Here is a 22042-nt window from a genome sequence, read left to right on the forward strand (position 1 = left end):
GTCTTGATTATTAAGGTCAAAAACGCGATCGTTTGATTTTCAATGAAAAGCATGAGGGGTACCTCATGCTTTTTGGTCGATTTTTGGCCATGTCTTTTTGATCCCCAAAAAGTTGAGCAAAGGTGTCAGAAGGTAACTGCCAGATGAGAGCAATTATTTGGTACTATTCTGACCATCTAAAACGGCCTTGAACGCGAGAAAACACAGTTCAAATGCACTCAAATTTTGCTGTATTAGGCACACTCTTGACTAAAAAGGTATGATATCTGTATGCTACTTGCCCGTATACGAAGTATCTACGTGTATACGGATGTAGAACATCACATAAGAGTCAGATCCACAGATAATATGGAAGCAGCAGTATTTTGAAAAGATAAGCAAGGGTATTCGATAGCGCAAACTGCCGCTGCGTAAGTTGATTCTCACCAATCCAAAGCAAAGGTAGAGAGTCGTCCAAAACGTAGACGCAATCGTAGATTATAAAATGTATTCCATGCGCTATATCAAGATCATCGGCATTGCACATTCAGTAACATCTGGTTTATTAGGATGTTGCTTTGAATTTCTATAACTGAACTAAAATTACTATGTTTTGAGCCTTTGACTCAACGTAGAGACCTACTAGGCGCATGCTCATGAAGAGTTACCTACTACCTACTCCAATTGTCAGCTTATTTAGATGCTCCTTCGCTTAAAAGACCTTGATTCATCGACAATGCAACAATCTCCAGCCAGTGGACAGTAGTCACTGGTAAATCCCCACTATGAAAAAGAAGTTTTAATTTTTCTCTTGAGAGTACCACTGTTTCTCTCACTTAGAAAATAGACATCACCTATAAAGATGGACAATGAACCCTCTCAGATCTCGAGACTTACATCGAAACCTCGTGTTCATTTCGGTTCATTAGAAGGCCAAGAATCTGTCAAAAGAGCGCGTACCGATGACAATACACCCACATCCAACAATGGTACAATTGATCTCGATGCTCTGGGTAAAGATGATACATGAATTATATATCTTGACAGTTGACTTACTACTACGATAGCAGAAAGTATGGAGCCTGCGTATTCGGTCAACGTAGGTGAAGCAGATAAGCAGGTGTTGGCAGAATTCGAGAGACGAAAGAGAGCTTTTCAAATTGCTGTGCCAACAGATGATGGCCGTGTTCGACAAAGACTTCGAGACATTGGTGAACCACAATGTCTCTTTGGCGAAGGGGTGAGCTTTATTTTCAGGTGTGATTTACAATTATACTTACTCGTGTTAGCCTGGAGATCGTCGTGATCGTCTAAGATATCTATTATCCAAGATTCAAGGTCATGAAGTAGAAAGCGAAGAGGAATCAGCAAGTGAAGCGGAAGAAGAGGTAATTGAAGGCATCTATCATATCTGAAAGGCCTCTCACACATTATTTCAAAGGATAATGAGGAATTCTTTACTCCAGGATCAGTAGAATTATTAGAGGCAAGAAAGTGGATCACAAAATACTCATTACCAAGGTTTGTGAATAGTTGATGTCAAACCTAGCTTCGAGTTCTTATAATTATGGATAGAGCCAAGCAAAGAAATGATCGACAAAAAGAGGAATCCAGCATCCCGCTGGCTTTATTGAAAGCAAGCAGAAAAGAACTACACGCCAAACTCAAAGCATATTCAAATTGGTCTTCACAGATTGCTGATGACCGACCGATTGCTCAATGTGCCTTCAGTCCTGATTCCAAGCTATTAGTTACTGGCTCATGGTCTGGACTTTGCAAAGTATGGACTGTGCCCAACTGCGAAAAAGTGTTGACATTGAAGGGACATAACGATAAAGTGGGTGGTGTTACTTTCCATCCTGAAGCTACTATTTCTCAAGAGAAGAGTGCTTTGAATTTAGCGTCGAGTGGTGCTGATGGATTGATCCAACTGTGGAATTTAGAAAGGTAGACAATACAAAGCCCATGTGTCATTATGAAGGATGGAAATATTGACATTTTTATAATATAGTGAATCGCCCATTGGTACATTAAAGGGACATGCAAGACGAGTTGCTAGAATTGGGTTCCATCCTTCGGGCAAATATCTAGGCAGTGCCAGTTTTGATGGTACATGGAGATTATGGGATGTGGTTACAGCGCAAGAATTATTATTACAAGAGGGCCATGCCAAGGAAGTGTATTCAATTGCATTTCAGTGTGATGGAAGTTTGGTTGCGACAGGGTAAAACATTTGACTAGAACTACCTATTGAATTGGAATCACTCATCATGTCATGTTGTAGTGGTTTGGATGCGATTGGAAGGGTATGGGATATGAGAACAGGCCGATCATCCATGACGCTTGAAGGACATATGAAGGATATTTTAGGCTTGGATTGGTCGCCTAATGGATACCATTTAGCATCAGCTAGTGCAGACAACACTGTTAAGATTTGGGACGTGCGCACGCTTCGTAATTTATACACAATTTCAGCACATCAATCACTCGTATCCGATGTGAAATACAGCAAGGGCGTGCCTGGAACAAATAACAACAGTGCTTCTGACCCACACAACATTGCCGGTCTGTACTTGACTACCTCTGGATATGATGGCTGTGTCAAGATTTGGTCTGGGGATGACTTTAGATTAGTCAAGAGCTTAGACGGACATGATGGAAAGGTTATGGGCGTAGATGTATCAAGAGGTAAATGATGCTGGTTGTGTTTGATGAAGGACCAAGCTGATTTTTTTTTTTTTTTTTTTTTTTTGGCTTAGATAATAATTTCATTGCTTCGTCTGGTTACGATCGTACATTTAAGCTATGGGCAGATGAAAATCTTGTCATTTAAATTTTGATGAAATAAATGGGCTATATTTTCAAATTAACGTTGGAGGCATATCCCATGACATTTACTAAGGCAAGCAACTCTATATTTCTCAGCTTCCTGCTTCATCTAGTACTAAAATCTGAGCTCAGCCATTGCTCCTGAATATTATGCAGTATTGCACAATGTTTATGGATCCAGTGGGTTTATTAGTAAAGAAAAAAATGTACGCAGCAGAAAGGGCGAAGCGTTAGCTTTTTGTAACAATCTGCTGTGCAACAATAACAAGTTATAAATAAAGAAATGATACGATACACGAAAGATATTCTGCTATTAGGAAAAAGGTGTGTTAATATATAATAGTAATATAAAAGATATACAGTGTTGATAATATGATACAGAGGCACTATAATTTATGCTTGCTGTTGCTCTTCTCCAGTAATATGAAGTTTACCAAACTGCTGTTGAAACTGTATTGATCCCACACGTTCATGTCTGGACGGTCTCTGTGCGTTTTGCTGCTGTTGTTGTTGCTGCTGAGCCATCAAATTGTGCATGTGTTGTTGTTGTTGTTGTTGTTGTTGTTGTTGCTGTTGATTGTACAAGTCCATACCATTGTCCTCTGCCTTCAAATGATGTTGTTGTAAAGCTGGATCTTGATTACCTCTGGCAATCTCAATCAGTCGCTCCAAGTCCTTAATCTTGCCTTTGCAGTTTATCACTTCTTCTCTCAACTCTTTGATATGATCAACAGATAGTTTAAGGATAGTGCCTTTGTTGATGGGCTTCCCGTTTGCACCATTTTGGCCTGTTGCGACTGACATGACATTGGAGCTAGCAGGCACAGATTCAAGCAAATGCTCGGGCAATAATGTAGATAGCTCCTGAATTCTCTCATTGATATTATCCCTTCTTCTTCGCTCTACAGCATTGTGTGATTCACGTCTTCTTCTTCTCTTTTCAAATATCTCTTGATGGCTGCACAAGACAGATGAATAAGCACACTTTCACGCACATACACACATAAGTTACTTACTTTCTTTGGCTCAACTCTTCATCCTCACCACCGTTAAAGCTGTCAATGATATGGCCCGTAGAATTGGAAGGTGTAACTAGCAAATCTCTTCCGCCAAACACAGGAGATTGACCAAATGAAGAGGCATTTGAATCCATGCTAGTGCCAAACCAATTTGCGGAAGAGGGGTCTGTGAAAGCCATGCTACTTTGGCCATTGTTGTTGTTGCCCTGAACTGTGCTCGAAGGATTGATGGCCATAGGACCAAAGCTGTTGCTGTGATGCATAGTGTGATAAGAGGAAGATGTCGATTGTTGAGGCTGTTGAGGCTGACCTTGCGCTTGCTGACCAAAGCTGTTTCTTGATCTGGGATTGTTGATAAAAAGGTTGTGGTCAGGGTTTTCGATATTGAAATCTTGCTGCTGTTGCTGTTGTTGATTTGAAAACATGGTATTTGAAAAATGAAAAGTAGAACTTAAGAGAAGAACAAGTGAAAAATGACCCACAATGGAAATGAATGCCTTTATTTATCTTCTCAGCTGATGATAAAGCATCCCTTACCATTTATAGCTTGATCGATTCTGGGCTCTACTCGATGCTATTCCATGGTTGTTACCATGGCCACAGTGGATGGTGGCATTGCTGTAGCATCTTAAACGTATACGCATGGTTCTGCTAGGCAAAAACACCTTGACTCATACAGGAACCATGGAGCAATCCTCATCAGCAACTACATCTCAGGTCGCACATACCACGGCTCATCTGACTATATATATATCTGTTTATGATACCAAATACACATACACACGCACTTACAATGTCAAATTTCTACTATATATATAATTACAATCTACCAATGATCAGCGGATGGGTAGTCAACCACCTTGATCTTACCACCATTATCCTGAATCAACTTGATCTTGTCTTGATGCCATTTTTCAAACAATAAGCTCATCTTGAGTCGGCTCTTTTCGCTGTATACGTTCACTGTAGGCACAATACGACGGATATCCAGACTAGCAATGAACGATGCCAATTCCCTGAAGCTTGAGTGTTCTGAATAGGGCACACCAAAGATTTTTACTAATGGGGTATCATAAATTGGCTTTAGCGTAGAGGCACTGAGATCAGGTGGCCTTGCCCTGATTATAGACTCAAGTGACTTTTGCTGTTGCTGCATTTGCGGATCAGATGATGCACGGAAAGTCCAACCTGTAGGTTTAAATGCAATCATTTGAGTGAAATACGGCTGCAAGCTATGAAAATAGGCCTCGAGGTTCTATGTAATTCATGAGTGATGAGTGAGAGTTGAGCGTATCATGCCGTGCTAGGATAAAATACCTCTGCTCGAATGTGGCCCAATGGAATGACATGCACTTGCGCCTCTTTGCACTGATCTGTTAGTAATGCGTTCAGTTCCTGGTCACGAAATGTTTCCAGAATGGCTCTTTTCTGATCTGTCACAAATATCTTGCTGCCCAACGTCTTTGCAATTTCTACAAAGGGACAGTATGAATATCCACACGATATACAATATGACCACAAAGGGTTACCTATAAAAATATTTTCTTTTCCCAATGAATAGGTGCCAACCACCACCAATAATCGATGCTTTTTGTCATTACTGTCATCCGTTTGTTGTGATGAATGATCACTGATGATCTGCTTTTTCTCTTGTGTAAACCAATGATCAATCCGCTTTCCATTCGACGACAGATCTTCATTGTCGATAACACCATTATGACGTTTAACCAACTCACATGCTGTCTGTATACACGAGTCCTGTGACGGAAATGAGTACTTGGGATCAAGATAAGTGGTGTCCAGATACACAATGTCAAGCGGCTGTTCCTTCAGCATGGGATGGAGACACATTTTGGGACAAGCTCGAAAATCGCCAGTGTGTAAATACCTCAAGTTGTCTTTGGTGGTGATGAGAAAGAGGACAGCGCCTGGACAGTGGTTGGCATCAATCAGTGTTACAGTAAGTTGATCTGTACCTGAGAGTGTACAAGGCGTGTTCATTGGCAAGGGGAATATGAAATCAGAAGCCACGCCTAGCTTCTGCTCCACGAGTCTAGCTGTGATTTCAGAGCAGTAGATGGGCCCATGGATCCAGTTGGGCGAGAGCCCCATATAATGGTCGCTGTGAAAGTGTGATAACAGATAGCCTTCACAGTCAGGAATCTCGCCAAATGTAAACGCATCGACCACCATTTTTGTCCCTGCTAATCTCTTGTAATAAGGCACTCGGCGACGTCCTGGTGAGGTTGTTGTTGTAGTAGATGAATACTTTGGTTCACCAAACCAGCTTGTTTCGCTCTCGTTCAAACCAGGCGCAGTGTCGTTCTTGTGATGGCTCCAGATACCACGAATCTTGAATGTGGCTGCTGTGAATATCTTGCTCCAGGATATACTAGCAGCTTCTTGATTTGGCTTTGGTTTTGACTCTACTTGCTGCTCGGCATCGTCATTAGGAGAGGCATCCGCTGTATCCAGACATGAGTTGACATGAGACTCGTATTGTGTGATAAAGACATTCTCAAATGTGGTGCCGCAAATTGGACATGTAGTTGATTCAATCTTTTCGGCTTCTTTGAGCACATTGGCAACTGTGTTGTCGCTGCTGTCCTGTTGCGCCGTGGTCTTTACCGTTGTCTTGCTGAAGAAATACTGCAGTGTATTTTGAATCAACTGTCGCTTAGTTTTACCTTGATTCTGCTCATCCCCATCGTCTAATCTGCGTTTCTTGGATTCTTTGACAGAACTCGACATGATTGCAATGGTAAAAAAAACGAAAGCAAAACCTAGTATACGCAGCAAATCGGGCCTATCATTAGGAAAGCGATAACAATGAATTACAGTCTCCGTGAAATTCATGCAATACAATAGGCCTGTGCTTCAAGATGTTTAGCCTGTGCTACATTTGGCTTCACTAAATAGTTTTCATTTGGAATCAGGGAGCGATGATGTTAAGCGTGGTATATACACTTTATTTCAAAATTATACAAAACTATATAGAAGTTTAATAAAAAAAAAAATGAAGTGTAACATGGTAATTACATCGAACCCACATTTAAACCATGCTTCCTCAAGAGACGACGAAAACCTAAACCACGAATTGGCTCATGGAAACGAGCCATAGGAGCCGACTAATTGCCCATGGCATATGTGGCGTCTGGGAATCGTTCTTGCAGCTTGCTGATCTACTCGTTGTCTACTCAATCTCTATTGAACTTGGCAGATAATTTGAGTTTTCGGTGCAAAGCGTACTGATTCTCGTAGTGTCTGTCATTGTTAAATCATCGCCCTCAATTTGCTGTATGGCATCTTCTTGTTATCTCTGCTAATCAGGCTTGTTTAATGCAATACATTCAAGAAAAAACACAACAAACTTTGCCAGGTAGCCTCTTTCGAACTGCAGCCAAGGTAGCAATTTGTTTTTCAGGGACAAATATTGCAAACTCTTTTATCTTTAGAATCAGGTCCTTGACGATGTCCTGCAATATTTAAACGCTTTATCTTGAGAAGGCTGGTGAACAGTTGAGTACGTTTGTAGTTCTTAGCATCTGACCTTTTATTAGCCTTGACGATTCTGGTAGCAAGCACTATTTCATCATACAACTTAAATATATAGGCTTTCTCGTCACAAGTAAGGTTTGTCATATTTAAATTTTAGTGAATCCAAGTAAAACCTAATTGATATATGCAACAAGTGCTGTATAACATCGTTGCATTTATGTCAAAGGTCATTTTGGGATATATATATATATATATTATGTATACGAGTGTTTATGCTTTGGACGACTCTCTACCTTTGCTTTGGATTGGTGAGAATCAACTTACGCAGCGGCAGTTTGCGCTATCGAATACCCTTGCTTATCTTTTCAAAATACTGCTGCTTCCATATTATCTGTGGATCTGACTCTTATGTGATGTTCTACATCCGTATACACGTAGATACTTCGTATACGGGCAAGTAGCATACAGATATCATACCTTTTTAGTCAAGAGTGTGCCTAATACAGCAAAATTTGAGTGCATTTGAACTGTGTTTTCTCGCGTTCAAGGCCGTTTTAGATGGTCAGAATAGTACCAAATAATTGCTCTCATCTGGCAGTTACCTTCTGACACCTTTGCTCAACTTTTTGGGGATCAAAAAGACATGGCCAAAAATCGACCAAAAAGCATGAGGTACCCCTCATGCTTTTCATTGAAAATCAAACGATCGCGTTTTTGACCTTAATAATCAAGACTTTTACTATGGTATATCTTGAATCAAAATGTTTCTATCGATCCAACAGAGCCCCTGAAATCATCTTTGTGGGATTTTGATATGTAAAATTTTGACATTTTGGCCAGAAACCTCTTTTCATATTTTCATAAATTGCTCAACAATTTTATTCAAAACATGTATCTTACTTGGTATCATTGGATGCGTCTTGAAAAGTACTCCAAGAAAGCCTAAAGATGCATGGGGTGATCATCATATGTTATATAGTCGAATCTGCTAAAATAGTTCAATAGAGTCGAAAATCATTCAGATTTGGCCAATCTGAAACAGACTATGAGTCTGGATTTGAATCGATTTTGGCTGGTGGGGCTGGCTGGCAAACGTAATGCCCTTCTTCTAATCATGGAGGCAATAATAATACATGCTTCTGAAGCCAATATAAAGTAGATGGCAAACTAAATAGTGATATCGTTAGCCATGCTATTTTCTTTTGAAGTCGTACATATAATAACACCAGTCTACCGAAATACTTGTTAGATCAACATCTTTTTTGTAGGCTTCGAAGGTTCGTAGGGACAAAATAAATTATTTTGCTGCGACGATAAAGAGCAGCGGCAGCAGTTAAACTAGTAGGTTTGTAGCAGGCGACGTCAACGAGCTACCAAGTAGCAGTATCATGGATTTTCTGCTTCACTTCCTTCAAATCAGCAACATTTTGCATTGCTGAAGATTTTCACAACTATCGCTACCGATGACTCTCGGTCTATTAGTCAGCTGTAACTTAGATACATTGTTAATAATACGTCCCACAGCAGAAATCCCCTGAAGATCTTGCTATTTTCCCTGAAATCACTGAAGAAATCACTGACAAAATGTCAGAAAATGTGAGAATGTGTAAGAAAATATGTGAAATGTAATGATTGTATACCTGAAGCGTCGATGTGGCCATTGGTAATGCAACGTAGACCATGAGCTGTCAAATGCATGATAGACGTTATGTAGATTGAATTTACAGATTGCATTCTGTCTAAAAATAAATGCAATGAATTGATTTTATTTATATGAAAAATAATTGAGTGGTTGCGTGCGGAAAAGAAAGTGTTTATATAGAGGAAATGAGTAGTAATTAGAAGTATCAAAGAGGTGAGTAAAGGAAACGGATGGGGGAGATCTAAGCTTCTGATGTAAGAGGTTGAAGAACATCAAAAGAGCCAGTACCACCTTCAACAACACGACCCACAACAATACGAGATGATGGCGAGTCAAGAGTATCATAATCACCATGACTATAGTAAACAAGATTAGTAAATAGATCATAAACATGAGATATCATATCAACTTACAGTGTAGCTTCAGTCAAGAATTTACAGGTAGATTCGAAACTCATCTTGAGGAAAGGTGCAACATTGGAACCAATACCAATACGAGAGAATGGCTTGTAGCCACCTTCAAATGTCATGTAATCAGCAATAACGGTCAAGTGACGACGATCAACCTTGATACCGTACACGCCAAAGACAGCAGCGACTTCTTTGATAACAGCGTTTCTAGCAGCTTCAACACCATACGTGTTCAAGATGGCAGCAATGTCGTTGGTATCGATAAAGTTGACATCAATCAAGTCAGCAAATGGCCACATGCCTCTCAAGTTGACACCCTCAGTTTGAAGACGCTTGGAAGTATCATTCTCAGTAGGATTGACATACTCAAAACAAGTTTGGATGCCCTTAATTTCATGAACAACGACACGAGAGCAAGATTCTTCAATCAAACCAACCATCAAGATCTTCTTCGTATCAGCAGGGAACACCATATCAATTTGACAATAAGCACCGTTGACATCGTCAAAGACAAACTTCTTGCAGTACTTGCTCTTTTGTACAGCGTTGAGCTCGAGATTGCCACTCTTGGAGCTTCTCTTGGGAGCACTCTCCTCTTCGTCATCGTCACCAGCCAGCACAGCTTCTTCGAACTCGGCTTCTTCGTCTTCAAGAGACTTTTCGATTTCATCCATGACCACATCATCTTCATCAGGACCGTCATAAGTAGCTTGCTGTTTGTTTTGAGCAGATCTACGAGCAGCCTTGGCATCACCTTCGTTGGCAGCGTCAGAATCATAGCCATCTTGAGCAGCAGCATCACCGAGATTCTCGTTGGCATTGTCGTCAGAGGGGCCAGTCATCTTGTGAGCCTTTCCAATGTCATCCATCTTCTTGGTATCCTTGATATCCTTGCGGATCAACTCTTCCAAATCCTTCAGGAAGGTAGAAGACAAGACTTCCTTGATTCTGTTGGCAGTGACACGGTATTCTTCGTTGTATTCACTCTCATTAAATAGGTTGAGACGGATAGAGTAGGTCTTGGTTCTGCGGTAGTTGTTCTCAGCAGACTTGGCAGTTGTCTTTTCAGTCACTGACACATCATCCACGAGTTGAGCCAGAGTCAATCGGGAAGCAGCCTTACAGAACTGAGAAGCCTTCTTGGGAGTGGTTTCAGCACGGAGAGGCAACAACATGGTGGGTGTCTTGATCTTGCGAGCAGCTGTCATGATAATTTCACGAAGACGAGGAATACCCAATGTCACGTTAGCAGCACCATAACCAGCAAAATGGAAAGTATTCAATGTCATTTGAGTGGATGGTTCACCCACAGATTGAGCAGCCAGCAAACCGACCGACTCACCAGCTTCCACCAAACTGTGGAGATACTTGAGGTTCATCAAAGCCTTAAATTTGCTCTTGGTCAAACCAGCGTAACGGGCAGTGTTCTTGGGGATTTCAGCATCCTTTTCAAAAGGCATGTTGTCAGGATTCTTCTCCATGTAATCCTTCATAGCAATGGCGAAACGTTCCGAAACAACACCAAGATGAGTACCAGGATTATAGACAGACAAGGCAGGGTCGTACTTGTTGGGCTTCTTGAGAGCCTTCTTAGCATAGTCTTCACCCTTCTTGGTCTCAAGAGACTCCAAAGCAGCCTTAGGGTTGTATTTCTGAGAGAGAGCCTCAAAGTTGTGAGCAGAGAAGCTGAATTGGTTAATGTGCTTGGCCTTGATGACATCCAACGAATCTTCACCGTAATGGAATTGCAGCACGGAACCGTCAGAATCACGCACAGTGTGATCGTAATGGACACGCAAGCCTTCAAGATGCTTGATCAAACAACGTTGCAAGTAACCAGAACGAGATGTCTTGACAGCAGTATCAATCAAGCCTTCACGACCAGCCATACAATGGAAGTAGTATTCTTGAGGACGAATACCGGTCAAGAAACGGCCAGTAACGAAACCACCAGCACGAGCACTGGTGTCGAAAGGACGGAAAGAGGGAAGCGATCTACCAGAAACCATAAGAGGCACACGACGACCTTCCAGTTCCTGTTGACCAAGCAGACAGGAGATCTGAGTAGCGTTGACGTTGGAACCCTTGGCACCAGACACAGTCATCATTTGCATGTCATTCTTGGGGAAAGGACGCACCAAACCGTTCGGAAGACAAGTAGTAGTAATGGAAGAAGTCAGCTTATTGACCTTGGCCTTCATGGCGTTATCGAGACCAGCCAATTTGTTGTCATCACGGATCACTTCATTCATACGAAGCTTAAACTCTTTCTTGAGCACTTCTTCGCTGGCAGTTTTGGCAGTTTCAGTCAAACCAAGGAACTCCAAGTGAGCCTCTTCACCAAGACCCTTACCACCATCCAACAAATCTCTACGCCACTTGTTACCTTCTTCAGTCAAGATCAAATCATCCATACGACAAGTGAAACCATGGTGTTGGATAAACTTGATAAAGAGACGGCCCAAAATACTAAGAAGCATACCAGCAGATTCAGGACCATAGATTTCATATACAGAGTGGACAAGACCGAAAGCAGAAGCACCAAATTGCGACTTGTCAAGAATACCGTGAATCAACTCACCGTCCATGACATTGACAATCTCTTCCTCCTTGGCATTAGGACCCCAGAACTTGGCAGGCACCTTACTCTTGGATGTCATGTTGAGTTGAGCCTTGCCCCAGGTCAAGTTCTTGAGAACAGTAGAGAGCACTTGCTTACCAGACCACAAAGGTTGAGGCTTAAAAATGGTAGGAGGCAAGGTTCGGATCTTACCATCGCCAGTGCCGTCTACCTCAGGACGAAGGGAACCATACAAGAGTTGGTGGTATTCTTCCTTGGTAAAGAAGGTATCACGAGAGGTCATCCATACACCGGAATCAACACTATCTTGAATGAGACCACGCAAGGGATCACCACTGGTAGGTACCAAGTACTGGTTATCAGTGTTGGCAATGAAAGAGGCTTCAGCACGAGCAACTTCGTTTTGAGGGAAATGGATATTCATCTCATCACCATCAAAATCAGCATTGTAAGTATTACAATTGGCATAATGCATACGAATCGTCTTTTCACCAGGCAAGATACGAGCCTTGTGGGCCATGATGGAGGGCTTGTGGAGCGTAGGCTGACGATTTAGCAAGAGCATATCACCATTGCGAATATGACGCAAAACCTTCTTGTTGACAGTTTGAGTACGAGTAGGGTAAGGGTTGTTACCAGTCTGAGCGGTATGAGAGCTCTGAGGGGCCAAGAGAGAGTTGGCAAGGGCAATACGAGATTCGATACTCAAATCAGCGAGGACATCAATAGATTGATCTTCGTTTTGAACATGAGTAGCACCAGGCCACTTGTTGGGACCGTTAATGACAGCTTGTCTCATTTCCTTGATGTTGTGAGGAGTAACAGGCTCAGGATAAGTGAGCTTAGTGGCAAACACAGGAGGAATACCGATCTCAGATGTCTCGATGAAGGGATCAGGCGAAATGACGGAACGAGCGGCGTAGTTGACACGCTTACCCATCATGTGCTTTCTGAACAAACCTTCCTTCTTCTCCAATGCTTGACGGATACCAGGAGGCAAGGTCTTGCCCTGTGCAACTTGAGTGGGGTTCTTGGTGGAATCGATGAACGAGTTGACAGCATGTTGGAGGTTGATAATGGACTCGACAAAGTTGTTGCGAATACGGTCGACCTTGGACTTGTCCAATTGCTCTTCGTCCGTGGCACTCTGCAGATCTTCAGAGAAATCACGGACAAGATGGCTGCCCTTGAGGATGGCAGACAAAAGTTCGTTTTGAGGAGACTCAAAAATCTTGTCGCCCATGACAGAGGGAGGACGGAAACGAGTAGGTGCAACAGCAAGTGTCTCGATAAAGAACATGTGATAAGTAGCCTTCTTGATGTAAGAGGGAGTGCGAGGATCACGAGCACCGTACAGCAAGGTAGTAGCATCGCCCTCCTTTTCAAACAAGGCCTGCACTTGCTTGCGCACTTCGTAGTTGGTCATGAAGCGTTGACCATTACTATTGAACCCCTTGACCTCATCTGTAAGGCCAATATTGTCCTTTAAACGATCCATATGAGCTTGTTCCTTTTTGGTGAGAGCAAGTTGGAAGAGTTTGGCAGCACCATCACGGCGAACGGGAGGAGAAATGCCTTGACAGTTGAGACATTTCTTGGTGTGCACACATTGCTTCATGAATTCGCCCATGATTTTTTTGCGAACATCGTTGATGACTGTGACCTTGTAATCCTTGGCAGCAAATCTACGAGCTTCTTCATCAGCTAATGAATTCTTGACAAATGTGTCAATGTAATCAATGTAATCCTCAGCGTTGGCTAGCAACAAACTGTCTTCCTCCATTTTGTCTTCGAGTGTTTCCTCATCTTTGCTGGACTTGGCTGCCTTCTTGTTGCTAAAGTAGACTTCATCCAATGCTTGAGCTTCACGGATCATACCGTGTTGTAACAAAGTTAATTGGCCTATGTATTTCTTCATCTATTGATATATAGTTCTGCTGTGTGAGTGATACATGTTGGCTTAGGATTCCCGGGCAAAATGCAATATACATACCACAGCACGAGAGATGCGGAAATGGTGACAGTAGACACACTTGGATCGAAGCAAGGCATACAAGTTGTCAAAAAACATTGGATTGTAAGCAGGAATGGGCACCTCAATGTGGCCATAGTGACCAGGACAGTTGAAGTGATCTTGAGAACAAGTAGCACAACTACAATTTACCAGTCAATCAATGATATATACAACACTTGAGTGATTTGAAATGCTTACATTTGGGTCTTTTGATAGGGACCAAGTGCAGGATCATAGAGACCACCCTTGGTAGGATGACCCAAAGTGTCAAAAAGAACTGGGTTTACAATCTGTTTGACAGAGATCTTTCTAATTTCACTTGGCTCATAAAATGAGAAAGAGACAGAGTCCACCTCGGTACCAATAGGAACTGAAATGTTCATATTGTGCTAACAAAAGGTCTATTGAATGAGAAAAAAACTGAAATGGAGACTCTTGAAAAGTGAAGAAGAAGAATTTTTGACGCTGCTGCCTATTACACACATTTGACATTGCTCTCCTTCCGCCTCTTAGCTTTAAAAAAAAGTAAAAAAAAAAAGGTTAAACAGTCGTTCAAGCCACTGAGGGATCAATGATGGATCAAAGCATCTTTGTATATCTACCTGATTTATGGCAGAAAGAATGGATCATTGCTAGCGGGCTATGCCAGATTGAACGACAACTAACAAGCATTTGCATGGAAATACATCAATCACTCTGTTAAATATGTTCATCTTATTTAATTTGTAATTTAATACTACTAGATTCCACTATCATTTAGTTTGAAGATGCATTGCCTGACAATGATCTCGTTGATTTACGCAAGATGCTACATCGTGCTTTGCTCAGCTATCTCTCTCCATAGTAGGATTCTTACATCTTCCTTTTATTATGAACTTACAACGTAGTGAGATGATCCATGTCAAGAAATGCCCTTTAATGTTGATCAATGATACTATACGCTCTCTGTTATTGTAATAGACATCTCTTCAGCTTATCTTGCCAACACACTTAATTACCTTGTTGATTTCACAAACCTCTTACCAAGTGCACTCAATGAGAATCGATCAATTTTGGTGTTACAAAAAGCAATGTTATCGGCTGCAGAAGGCTTTATGGGTCATAGCGAGGTGACCACTAGAGTGATACACACTGTGATATGCATATCCTTTTCCTATTTTTAACGGTCTCAATATAAACAATTCCGGGACTTGACGCTATGCCATGGTTTTACGCAATCGTGCTGTTGGGTAATGAAGAGTGGGCTGTATATCTACAACAGACAATGCACTATGAGCTTGATCTAGGTTCTTCTATATAATTCTGCAGTTGAGCAAGGAATTACATGACGTCTGTATTATATAAATGTGGCATTTTCTATTGTATCGAGATTATGATTCATAATCTTAAAGTTTAATGAATCGTTCCGTGTCCCTGTTCAAGGTAGACGAGACGTTGACCCCTTCACGGTAATTCATTTACTACATCAAAAGGCAGTAAAATAAACTACTAACTGAAACCTTGACCTGGTGAAAGATAACAGAAATGAAGTCATAACACGATTTTAGACCCTGCTAGAGAAGAGAAACGACATCATTCACTGCAAAAAAAAAGCATATTCTATTTTACCTGAAAAGGGTAAACAAAATTGCGACACAAAAGCATTCAGGCTATTCAATTTAAACCCATGAGATCATGCAAACTTCCCGTTTTGTGTAATATATAAAAAGGGCGCATTGGTTTATCTATCTCCAGTTCCTCCTTGTATACTTATCTAACACTAATCAATCATGTCTGTCGAAAAAAAGACCATCCCACTCTACTCCACCAACTATTTCTTAGCTTGTACTTTTGCTGGTGTTCTTGCTTGCGGGTAATGTATATACGTGGTTGAATGGTGCTGAAACAGGGAGACTCATGTTGGTACTTGATAATTAGTCCCACTCATTCTTTGGTAACTCCATTGGATTTGGTCAAATGTCGTAACCAAGTAAGTGCTTGTGTTGAATTGTCTGTTGCCTACATCTACTGACATAATATAGGTAAAACCTGGACTTTATCCTAACGTGTTTCAAGGCTGGAAGACAATTGCTAAGGCTGAAGGCTTTCGTGGCATCTTTACCGGTATAGGACCTACTGCTATCGGGTACTCTTTGCAAGGTGCAGGAAAATACGGTCTTTACGAAGTGTTCAAATACAAGTATAGCAACATTGTTGGCGAAAAGAATGCCCATAACTACCGAACATTGGTGTACTTGTCTGCCTCTGCTTCTGCCGAATTCTTTGCTGATATCCTCTTGTGTCCTATGGAAGCATTGAAGGTCAAGATGCAAACATCGATGCCTCCGTTTGCCAAAACTACAAGCGAAGGTTTCAAGAAGATCATGGCCCATGAAGGCATCCACGGCTTTTATAAGGGTCTCGTTCCCCTCTGGTGCCGTCAAGTCCCTTACACCATGGTCAAATTTGCCTCATTTGAAAAGACAGTTGAACTGCTTTACAAGACATTCATGACAAAGCCTAAATCAGAATACAGCAAGACGCAACAACTGGGTGTTAGTTTTGCTGGTGGTTACATTGCTGGTGTCTTTTGTGCTATTGTATCCCATCCTGCTGATGTATTGGTATCCAAATTGAACAACTTGCCTGAGGTTGCACCTGGCGAGAAGCAAGCGGGTGCCTTGGACGTTGTAAAGAAGTTGGGTATGCGTGGTCTTTGGACTGGTCTTGGACCTCGTATCTTTATGATTGGTACTCTTACCTCACTTCAATGGGCCATCTTTGATTCTATAAAGGTGGCCTTTGGTCTTCCTACTACTGGTAGCACAGACGACGATTAATTGATCTCTATAATCTTTAGAGTTTGGCATTACCTTATTTATTATATATCATTCTACTTTCTTCCCCTAAGAAGTTATGCGGATGTTGCCGACTAATCTTGCAACTGTCCATATTCACTCATTAATTACTTTCTGAAAGAACTTTTCACGTTCTTTGCTACTACTTATGATCACGAATTTCAAAAGTTTATAATAAACAAACATTTATGATAGACATCTTTAAGTGCATGTTTCTCTAGGTGCTAGTGTATAACAGCGACATTCTTGATCTACACCTTTACAATATACTGTTTGACTTTTTACTGTCATACGAAATCCTTTAAACGTATTTGTAATTGTGTATTTGACTTTTCTAGGATGGCCGAGATTGGCATCAATGAAAGCAACTGATATACGGGCCTGCAGCGTATGTCTACTGCCTCTTACATCTCAAATTTATGCAAACAACAGCAAATATGGATGCCTTTAAGCCGTGTTTTCTCGCGTTAGAAGCCGTTTCTGACTGCAAGAATAGCGCCAAACAAAAAATCTCGATTGCCACTTACTTACTGATACCTTTGTTCAACTTTTTGGGGACCAAAAAAACATGGCCAAAAATCCTCCAAAAACCATGAGGGATACCTCATGGTTTTCATCGAAAGTTAAACAATCACATTTTTGACCCCAAAAATGAAGACTTTTACTAAGGCATATATTACTTCCAAGCGTTCCTCTCGATCCAAAGCAACCCCTGAAACTTAGTTTGTGGGGCCTTTGTATGGAAAATCTCAACTATTTTGCTAAAAACGACATTTCATATTTTCTAAAGTTTCTCTATAAGTTTATTCAAAACATCTATTGCAATTGGCACCATTGGATGCGTCTTGAAAAGCCCTTCAGAAAAGTATTAGGAAGTATGGGGTGATCATCACAAGTTACATAGTCGAATCTGGCAAAATAGTTCAATGAAGTCGAAAAAAAGACAGAATCTGGCCAATCTAGAGCAATGAGGAAAACTGAGAGTTTAAAATAATTTTGGCGGCTTCTGGCTGGCTGCCATAATGGTTTTCTCATAAAATCAAACGATGGCCACCAGCTAATAAGGGAATTGCGAATCAAAAGATACTATCAGCAAATGCAAAGCCTTAATGCGAAAGACAAAATTGTTCCCCTAGAATTTTATTGATATTGGGCGAGTACAGCAATACCTTACTCATCGTTTATCAAACTACGCGAGAGTAATATTTTCACTGAGCGCTAGAGAAGAGGTGGGGCGGCTAGTACGTACTGTCAAAGCCTTCCCAACAAAAATTCAACTATCTAACGTGATAAATATTATTTCTACATCATGAGTGATGAGGTGGTGGCTTAAGAAACGTAGTGGTATGAGGTTGCGAATAAGACCCATAGTTCTTGACCAGCTCCTTTTGCAGTAATCCTTGTTGCATGACCGGACTAGGTGGACCTTCAGAGTTAGCTTCAATATCGGCAGTTTGTTCTTCTCGTTGCGCTTCAGCTGTGATCAACTGTGCAACCAAGGATGCTGGTCTTTTATGGATTGACTGATTTTCAGATAGTGTTAGGTATTGGCGTCGCAGATAGTGTTGATACATGAAAATACTCATCACAATTGCAATCAAGCCACATGATATTCCAAGTATTGCAGCAGTAATCTTGATGGCATTCTGATCATCTGCTGTATATGGATCTGGATTGCCGCCATGCGGTAGTTTTATTAGCTGTAAGACTGATAACAGTGGAAACATTTGGAATCTTGATGTGATAGCTCGAAAAGCAACGAGAAAAATGGACACTTATATCAATGGCTTTTATCCTCGCAATAGAAAATAGAAAATCTATTTTCATGTATTGGAAGCGGTCGTATACACCAATATCTCTAGCTAAAAAAAATCCACATGCTCTCAATTTGATTATATGATATCATCGGGTAGAATTCTGTGCTTTATCCGCTACTTTCCATGTTTCTAGTCAGGATCAATGTATGGTCAAAATGACGTTATGTAAAGATAAGAGTGGTTCTTCCTCAAAGACTTTCATGTAAAACATGCTGCTCTTATGATCAAAATTAACTCTTTTTTATTATAAATACAAATTTTAATTACAGGGAATCAAAGTCGATGCTTCTAAAATCAACTTCTCGTTTTACTAGTTCAAACACTAAGAATCCTACACTTGTTGCTGGAACAACTCTAATCACAGTGCTTGCAAATTCTTGATACAAAAACCTTCTCCAACTTCCTCCATTCAATTTCACTTGAGTCTTACATTGTTCCCAAGTGCGACGGTATAGATTTTTCACCGGTTCTCGGCTTGATTTGTTTGTAAATTCAGATTGTCCTTCTTCAATGTAAAATATTGAGTGGATCTTGGATAAGGGGTGCTCAATTGTTTGATAGGCCTGTCATCCCATACATGAATAAGCCTACTTGATTTTCTGACCTCTTTCCCAAGGTACTTACCACAGCAGCTGTTGCACCCGCGAGAATGACAAATAGTGGCTCTAGCATCAAAGGAGGTCTTTCTGCCTTTTTCCCAGACGCGCAGACAATCTGATGCTGGTCCTCGTCACTCATTTTATGCACTTCGTTCCATCCTTTCTCAATCTCATTCAATGTATTTTCTGAATCCACTTGGACGCCATAAATTTCATCCAGAAAGTAGTAATATCCTTGCTGCTTCATCCACTCAAATGTGGCAAAGAACAAACCACACGCCAATGAGTCCTGAAATCTATCGTTAGATCGATCCATACACTTGTACGGAACTGTGAAACCCTTACCCTGATCAACGTCAGTGTGAATCCACGATAAGCACTGGCAATACCCAAGTCTTTCAGTGTTGATTTGGCAAACTGATACATGGAAGTGTGCTTTCCCTCCAACAAGTCGCTCACTTCGAATCGCACCTTGAGAGAGTCTAAGGGTGTTGCTATGATGGATTGCGCTGCACCAGCAAGACAGCCTGTGATGTTTTACATGAGTACCAATTCGGCTATGAGCGAGTGGAATACACTACCGGCCATGAATACAGAGGAATAAGGCGGAGGCGGGAAGGGTCTATGCAGTTGGAAATGACTTGTTGGGTGAAAGAGAGGTAAGGTGGCGATATAGGTGGTATACAGTACAGTTCCAATGAGGGTGTTTGCTATTAAAGGAGGAAGGATATGCCGAGGTATAAAGTTCCACTGAAAAAAAGGTATAGACATGTTAGGAGCATAATTCATGTTACTGCTTGCACTTGCTCGGATGACTTGCCCCTTTGGTTTTCACGGCATGTGTGATCATGCCGATGGATGTGTATCTGAATGAGAATCGTTTTGCGGAAGCATCGTCCATTGGCATCAATGCTCTTGCCATAATTAAATAATCTACTCGTAAGGGTCGAAACAGCTACTGTAGACATGAGTATATCAACATGTTGACAGCTTAAATGACAACCTACTTTTACAGGTGTTCTGTAGAATAAATATAAGCCCTGCATCATCAGCGTTCGAGCAATGGCTGTCGTTCCACCTACAGATGTTACTTCTTTAGCTTTCTTTTTCTTTTGCTGAAAGGTTTTAGATGGTGCTGCTGTCTGATATGGTGTCCTCAGGAAAGCTGGTATATTTTGTTTTGTAAAGTGGATGGGATTCCACCGCTTTTGCTGAAAATGATCTGAGGCTACCAGCTCTGCAGTGGGAACAACAGCAGCGGCTACAGCAGTAGCAGTAGCAGCAGCAGTGGTAGCAGAGGGCGCCATCTAACGAGTAGATTGTTATATGAATAAAAAGGTAAACAATGAGCTCAACCCCACTTTTTGAATCCATATGGATTTATGGCCCAGGCTCTAATCAAATTTAAGGATTCAGGGCCACTTGATTGCAAGGCACATTTCATTTAGCCGAGGTCACAAAAATAAGGTGATTGCTTGGTTGTGGGCTTATCTTGATCGTTTCAGAAGGAGAGAATAACTCGGAATCCGCTTATGCGTCATTTCAGAAACCGGCTTATTTTCTTCATTCCAGATATATAAATCAATCGTTGGTCTTCAGCATTGCCATACCATCACACACACATACACACATGATGCTTCGTACTATCTGCACTTCCAGCCTACCTTTAATCACAAGGCTAGCTCCGAGGGCTGCAATGACCCACTTGCCCGCCACAATGCTGCTCATCCGTCGTCATTACAATAACAACGCTTCATCCCAAAGAACGATCTTCGATACTGATCATGACGAGGAGGAACGACGCCATCTCGCTGAAGCCAACAAGAAGCAGCAGCTACCAGACGACAAACCTTGGGATGGTGATGAGCCTGTGAATCACTCTGTCCTGAGAATGATCATGGATAAATACCGTGCTCCATTAAGAGTAGAAGGTGCTGCGCGCAGAAATATACCACAACCTCAATCATCCTATGTACCACCGCCACCACCTCAGAAAGACGAAAAGAGCTCTCAACTCAAGAAGATAGAGCGGGAACAAAAGGAACGACAACGAAAGCAGAATCGAATCATGAACGCCAAAGACACTGCTTTCGACTATGCCATGAATAGAAAATACCCCATGGATGAAGAGAAAGCACATGTAGCCGAGAACATTGTGAGGTCGCAAGCAAAGAAGGATGTCGACTGGGAAGACTGGGATTTGGAGGAGAAGCCTCGACATATCAACGAATTGGGTCTCTTGTCTGACGCTCGCATTCGAGCTGCGAGAGTTAGAGGTGAATTTGATGATCTGCCTGGTCGTGGTAAGCCTATAGCAGAGGACCCGCTTTTGAACAACCCGTTTGTCGATCGCACAGAATACTTCCTTAACCGTATTATTCAGCGAAATGGCGCTGCTCCTCCTTGGGTCATGATGCAGCAAGAAGTGGACACAGAAGTCTCGTCGATACGCTCTCAAATGAATTCTGCCATCAAGCGCTGTGTGGATCAAGTCAAGCACGAGAGATCCGTGGTGAACAAATCTTTGGTGCTTGCGCAATTCGACAAGATGGAAAAGTCTTATTTGAATAAGGAATTGGGTCGAGTGAACATGCGAGTGAGAAGCTACAATGTCATGTGTCCTGCTCCTGTCAGAAAACCCTTATTGGAATTTGATAGTGAAATTAAGTCTGTTATAGAAAAAATTAGCTTAAATTGATGTAGATGCTTCTTTTGCTTTTAATAAAAACGCCGGTATATTTCTGAGAGAAAGAGACTTTATTGGCAAAGTAGAGGGATATATAATCATGTGGGTTTAAGGGATATATATATATATAT

At 41.4% G+C, this 22042-nt stretch overlaps 8 protein-coding genes across 8 annotated transcripts; 3 read left to right on the forward strand and 5 right to left on the reverse strand.

Moving 5' to 3' along the window:
* Positions 1–841: 841 nt before the first annotated feature.
* ATC70_000625 (uncharacterized protein) lies at positions 842–2812 on the forward strand (the record flags this gene model as incomplete). The annotated part of the gene is made up of 8 exons (XM_064820037.1): positions 842–992; positions 1047–1219; positions 1269–1367; positions 1421–1500; positions 1555–1926; positions 1991–2203; positions 2264–2667; positions 2739–2812. 8 exons carry the CDS (start codon positions 842–844, stop codon positions 2810–2812), a joined length of 1566 nt encoding a protein of 521 aa, XP_064683957.1.
* Positions 2813–3201: 389 nt separating this feature from the next.
* On the reverse strand, positions 3202–4252 carry ATC70_000626 (uncharacterized protein; the record flags this gene model as incomplete). Its single annotated transcript, XM_064820038.1, has 2 exons — positions 3202–3766; positions 3825–4252. 2 exons carry the CDS (start codon positions 4250–4252, stop codon positions 3202–3204), a joined length of 993 nt encoding a protein of 330 aa, XP_064683958.1.
* A 401-nt stretch (positions 4253–4653) lies between these two features.
* On the reverse strand, positions 4654–6578 carry ATC70_000627 (uncharacterized protein; the record flags this gene model as incomplete). Its single annotated transcript, XM_064820039.1, has 3 exons — positions 4654–5082; positions 5145–5299; positions 5357–6578. The coding sequence occupies 3 exons, from the start codon at positions 6576–6578 to the stop codon at positions 4654–4656; spliced, it is 1806 nt and encodes a 601-aa protein (XP_064683959.1).
* Positions 6579–9208: 2630 nt separating this feature from the next.
* ATC70_000628 (uncharacterized protein) lies at positions 9209–14355 on the reverse strand (the record flags this gene model as incomplete). The annotated part of the gene is made up of 4 exons (XM_064820040.1): positions 9209–9323; positions 9381–13876; positions 13952–14111; positions 14171–14355. 4 exons carry the CDS (start codon positions 14353–14355, stop codon positions 9209–9211), a joined length of 4956 nt encoding a protein of 1651 aa, XP_064683960.1.
* A 1386-nt stretch (positions 14356–15741) lies between these two features.
* On the forward strand, positions 15742–16791 carry ATC70_000629 (uncharacterized protein; the record flags this gene model as incomplete). The annotated part of the gene is made up of 3 exons (XM_064820041.1): positions 15742–15824; positions 15890–15941; positions 15994–16791. The coding sequence occupies 3 exons, from the start codon at positions 15742–15744 to the stop codon at positions 16789–16791; spliced, it is 933 nt and encodes a 310-aa protein (XP_064683961.1).
* Positions 16792–18116: 1325 nt separating this feature from the next.
* ATC70_000630 (uncharacterized protein) lies at positions 18117–18536 on the reverse strand (the record flags this gene model as incomplete). The annotated part of the gene is made up of 1 exon (XM_064820042.1): positions 18117–18536. The coding sequence occupies one exon, from the start codon at positions 18534–18536 to the stop codon at positions 18117–18119; it is 420 nt and encodes a 139-aa protein (XP_064683962.1).
* A 353-nt stretch (positions 18537–18889) lies between these two features.
* On the reverse strand, positions 18890–20532 carry ATC70_000631 (uncharacterized protein; the record flags this gene model as incomplete). Its single annotated transcript, XM_064820043.1, has 6 exons — positions 18890–19189; positions 19251–19514; positions 19571–19752; positions 19807–19975; positions 20046–20180; positions 20233–20532. The coding sequence occupies 6 exons, from the start codon at positions 20530–20532 to the stop codon at positions 18890–18892; spliced, it is 1350 nt and encodes a 449-aa protein (XP_064683963.1).
* Positions 20533–20855: 323 nt separating this feature from the next.
* On the forward strand, positions 20856–21923 carry ATC70_000632 (uncharacterized protein; the record flags this gene model as incomplete). Its single annotated transcript, XM_064820044.1, has 1 exon — positions 20856–21923. The coding sequence occupies one exon, from the start codon at positions 20856–20858 to the stop codon at positions 21921–21923; it is 1068 nt and encodes a 355-aa protein (XP_064683964.1).
* Between the last annotated feature and the right edge of the window lie 119 nt (positions 21924–22042).

This window comes from Mucor velutinosus, assembly GCF_035048745.1.
Source record: "Mucor velutinosus strain NIH1002 chromosome Unknown tig00000041, whole genome shotgun sequence".
NCBI classification, from domain to species: domain Eukaryota; kingdom Fungi; phylum Mucoromycota; class Mucoromycetes; order Mucorales; family Mucoraceae; genus Mucor; species Mucor velutinosus.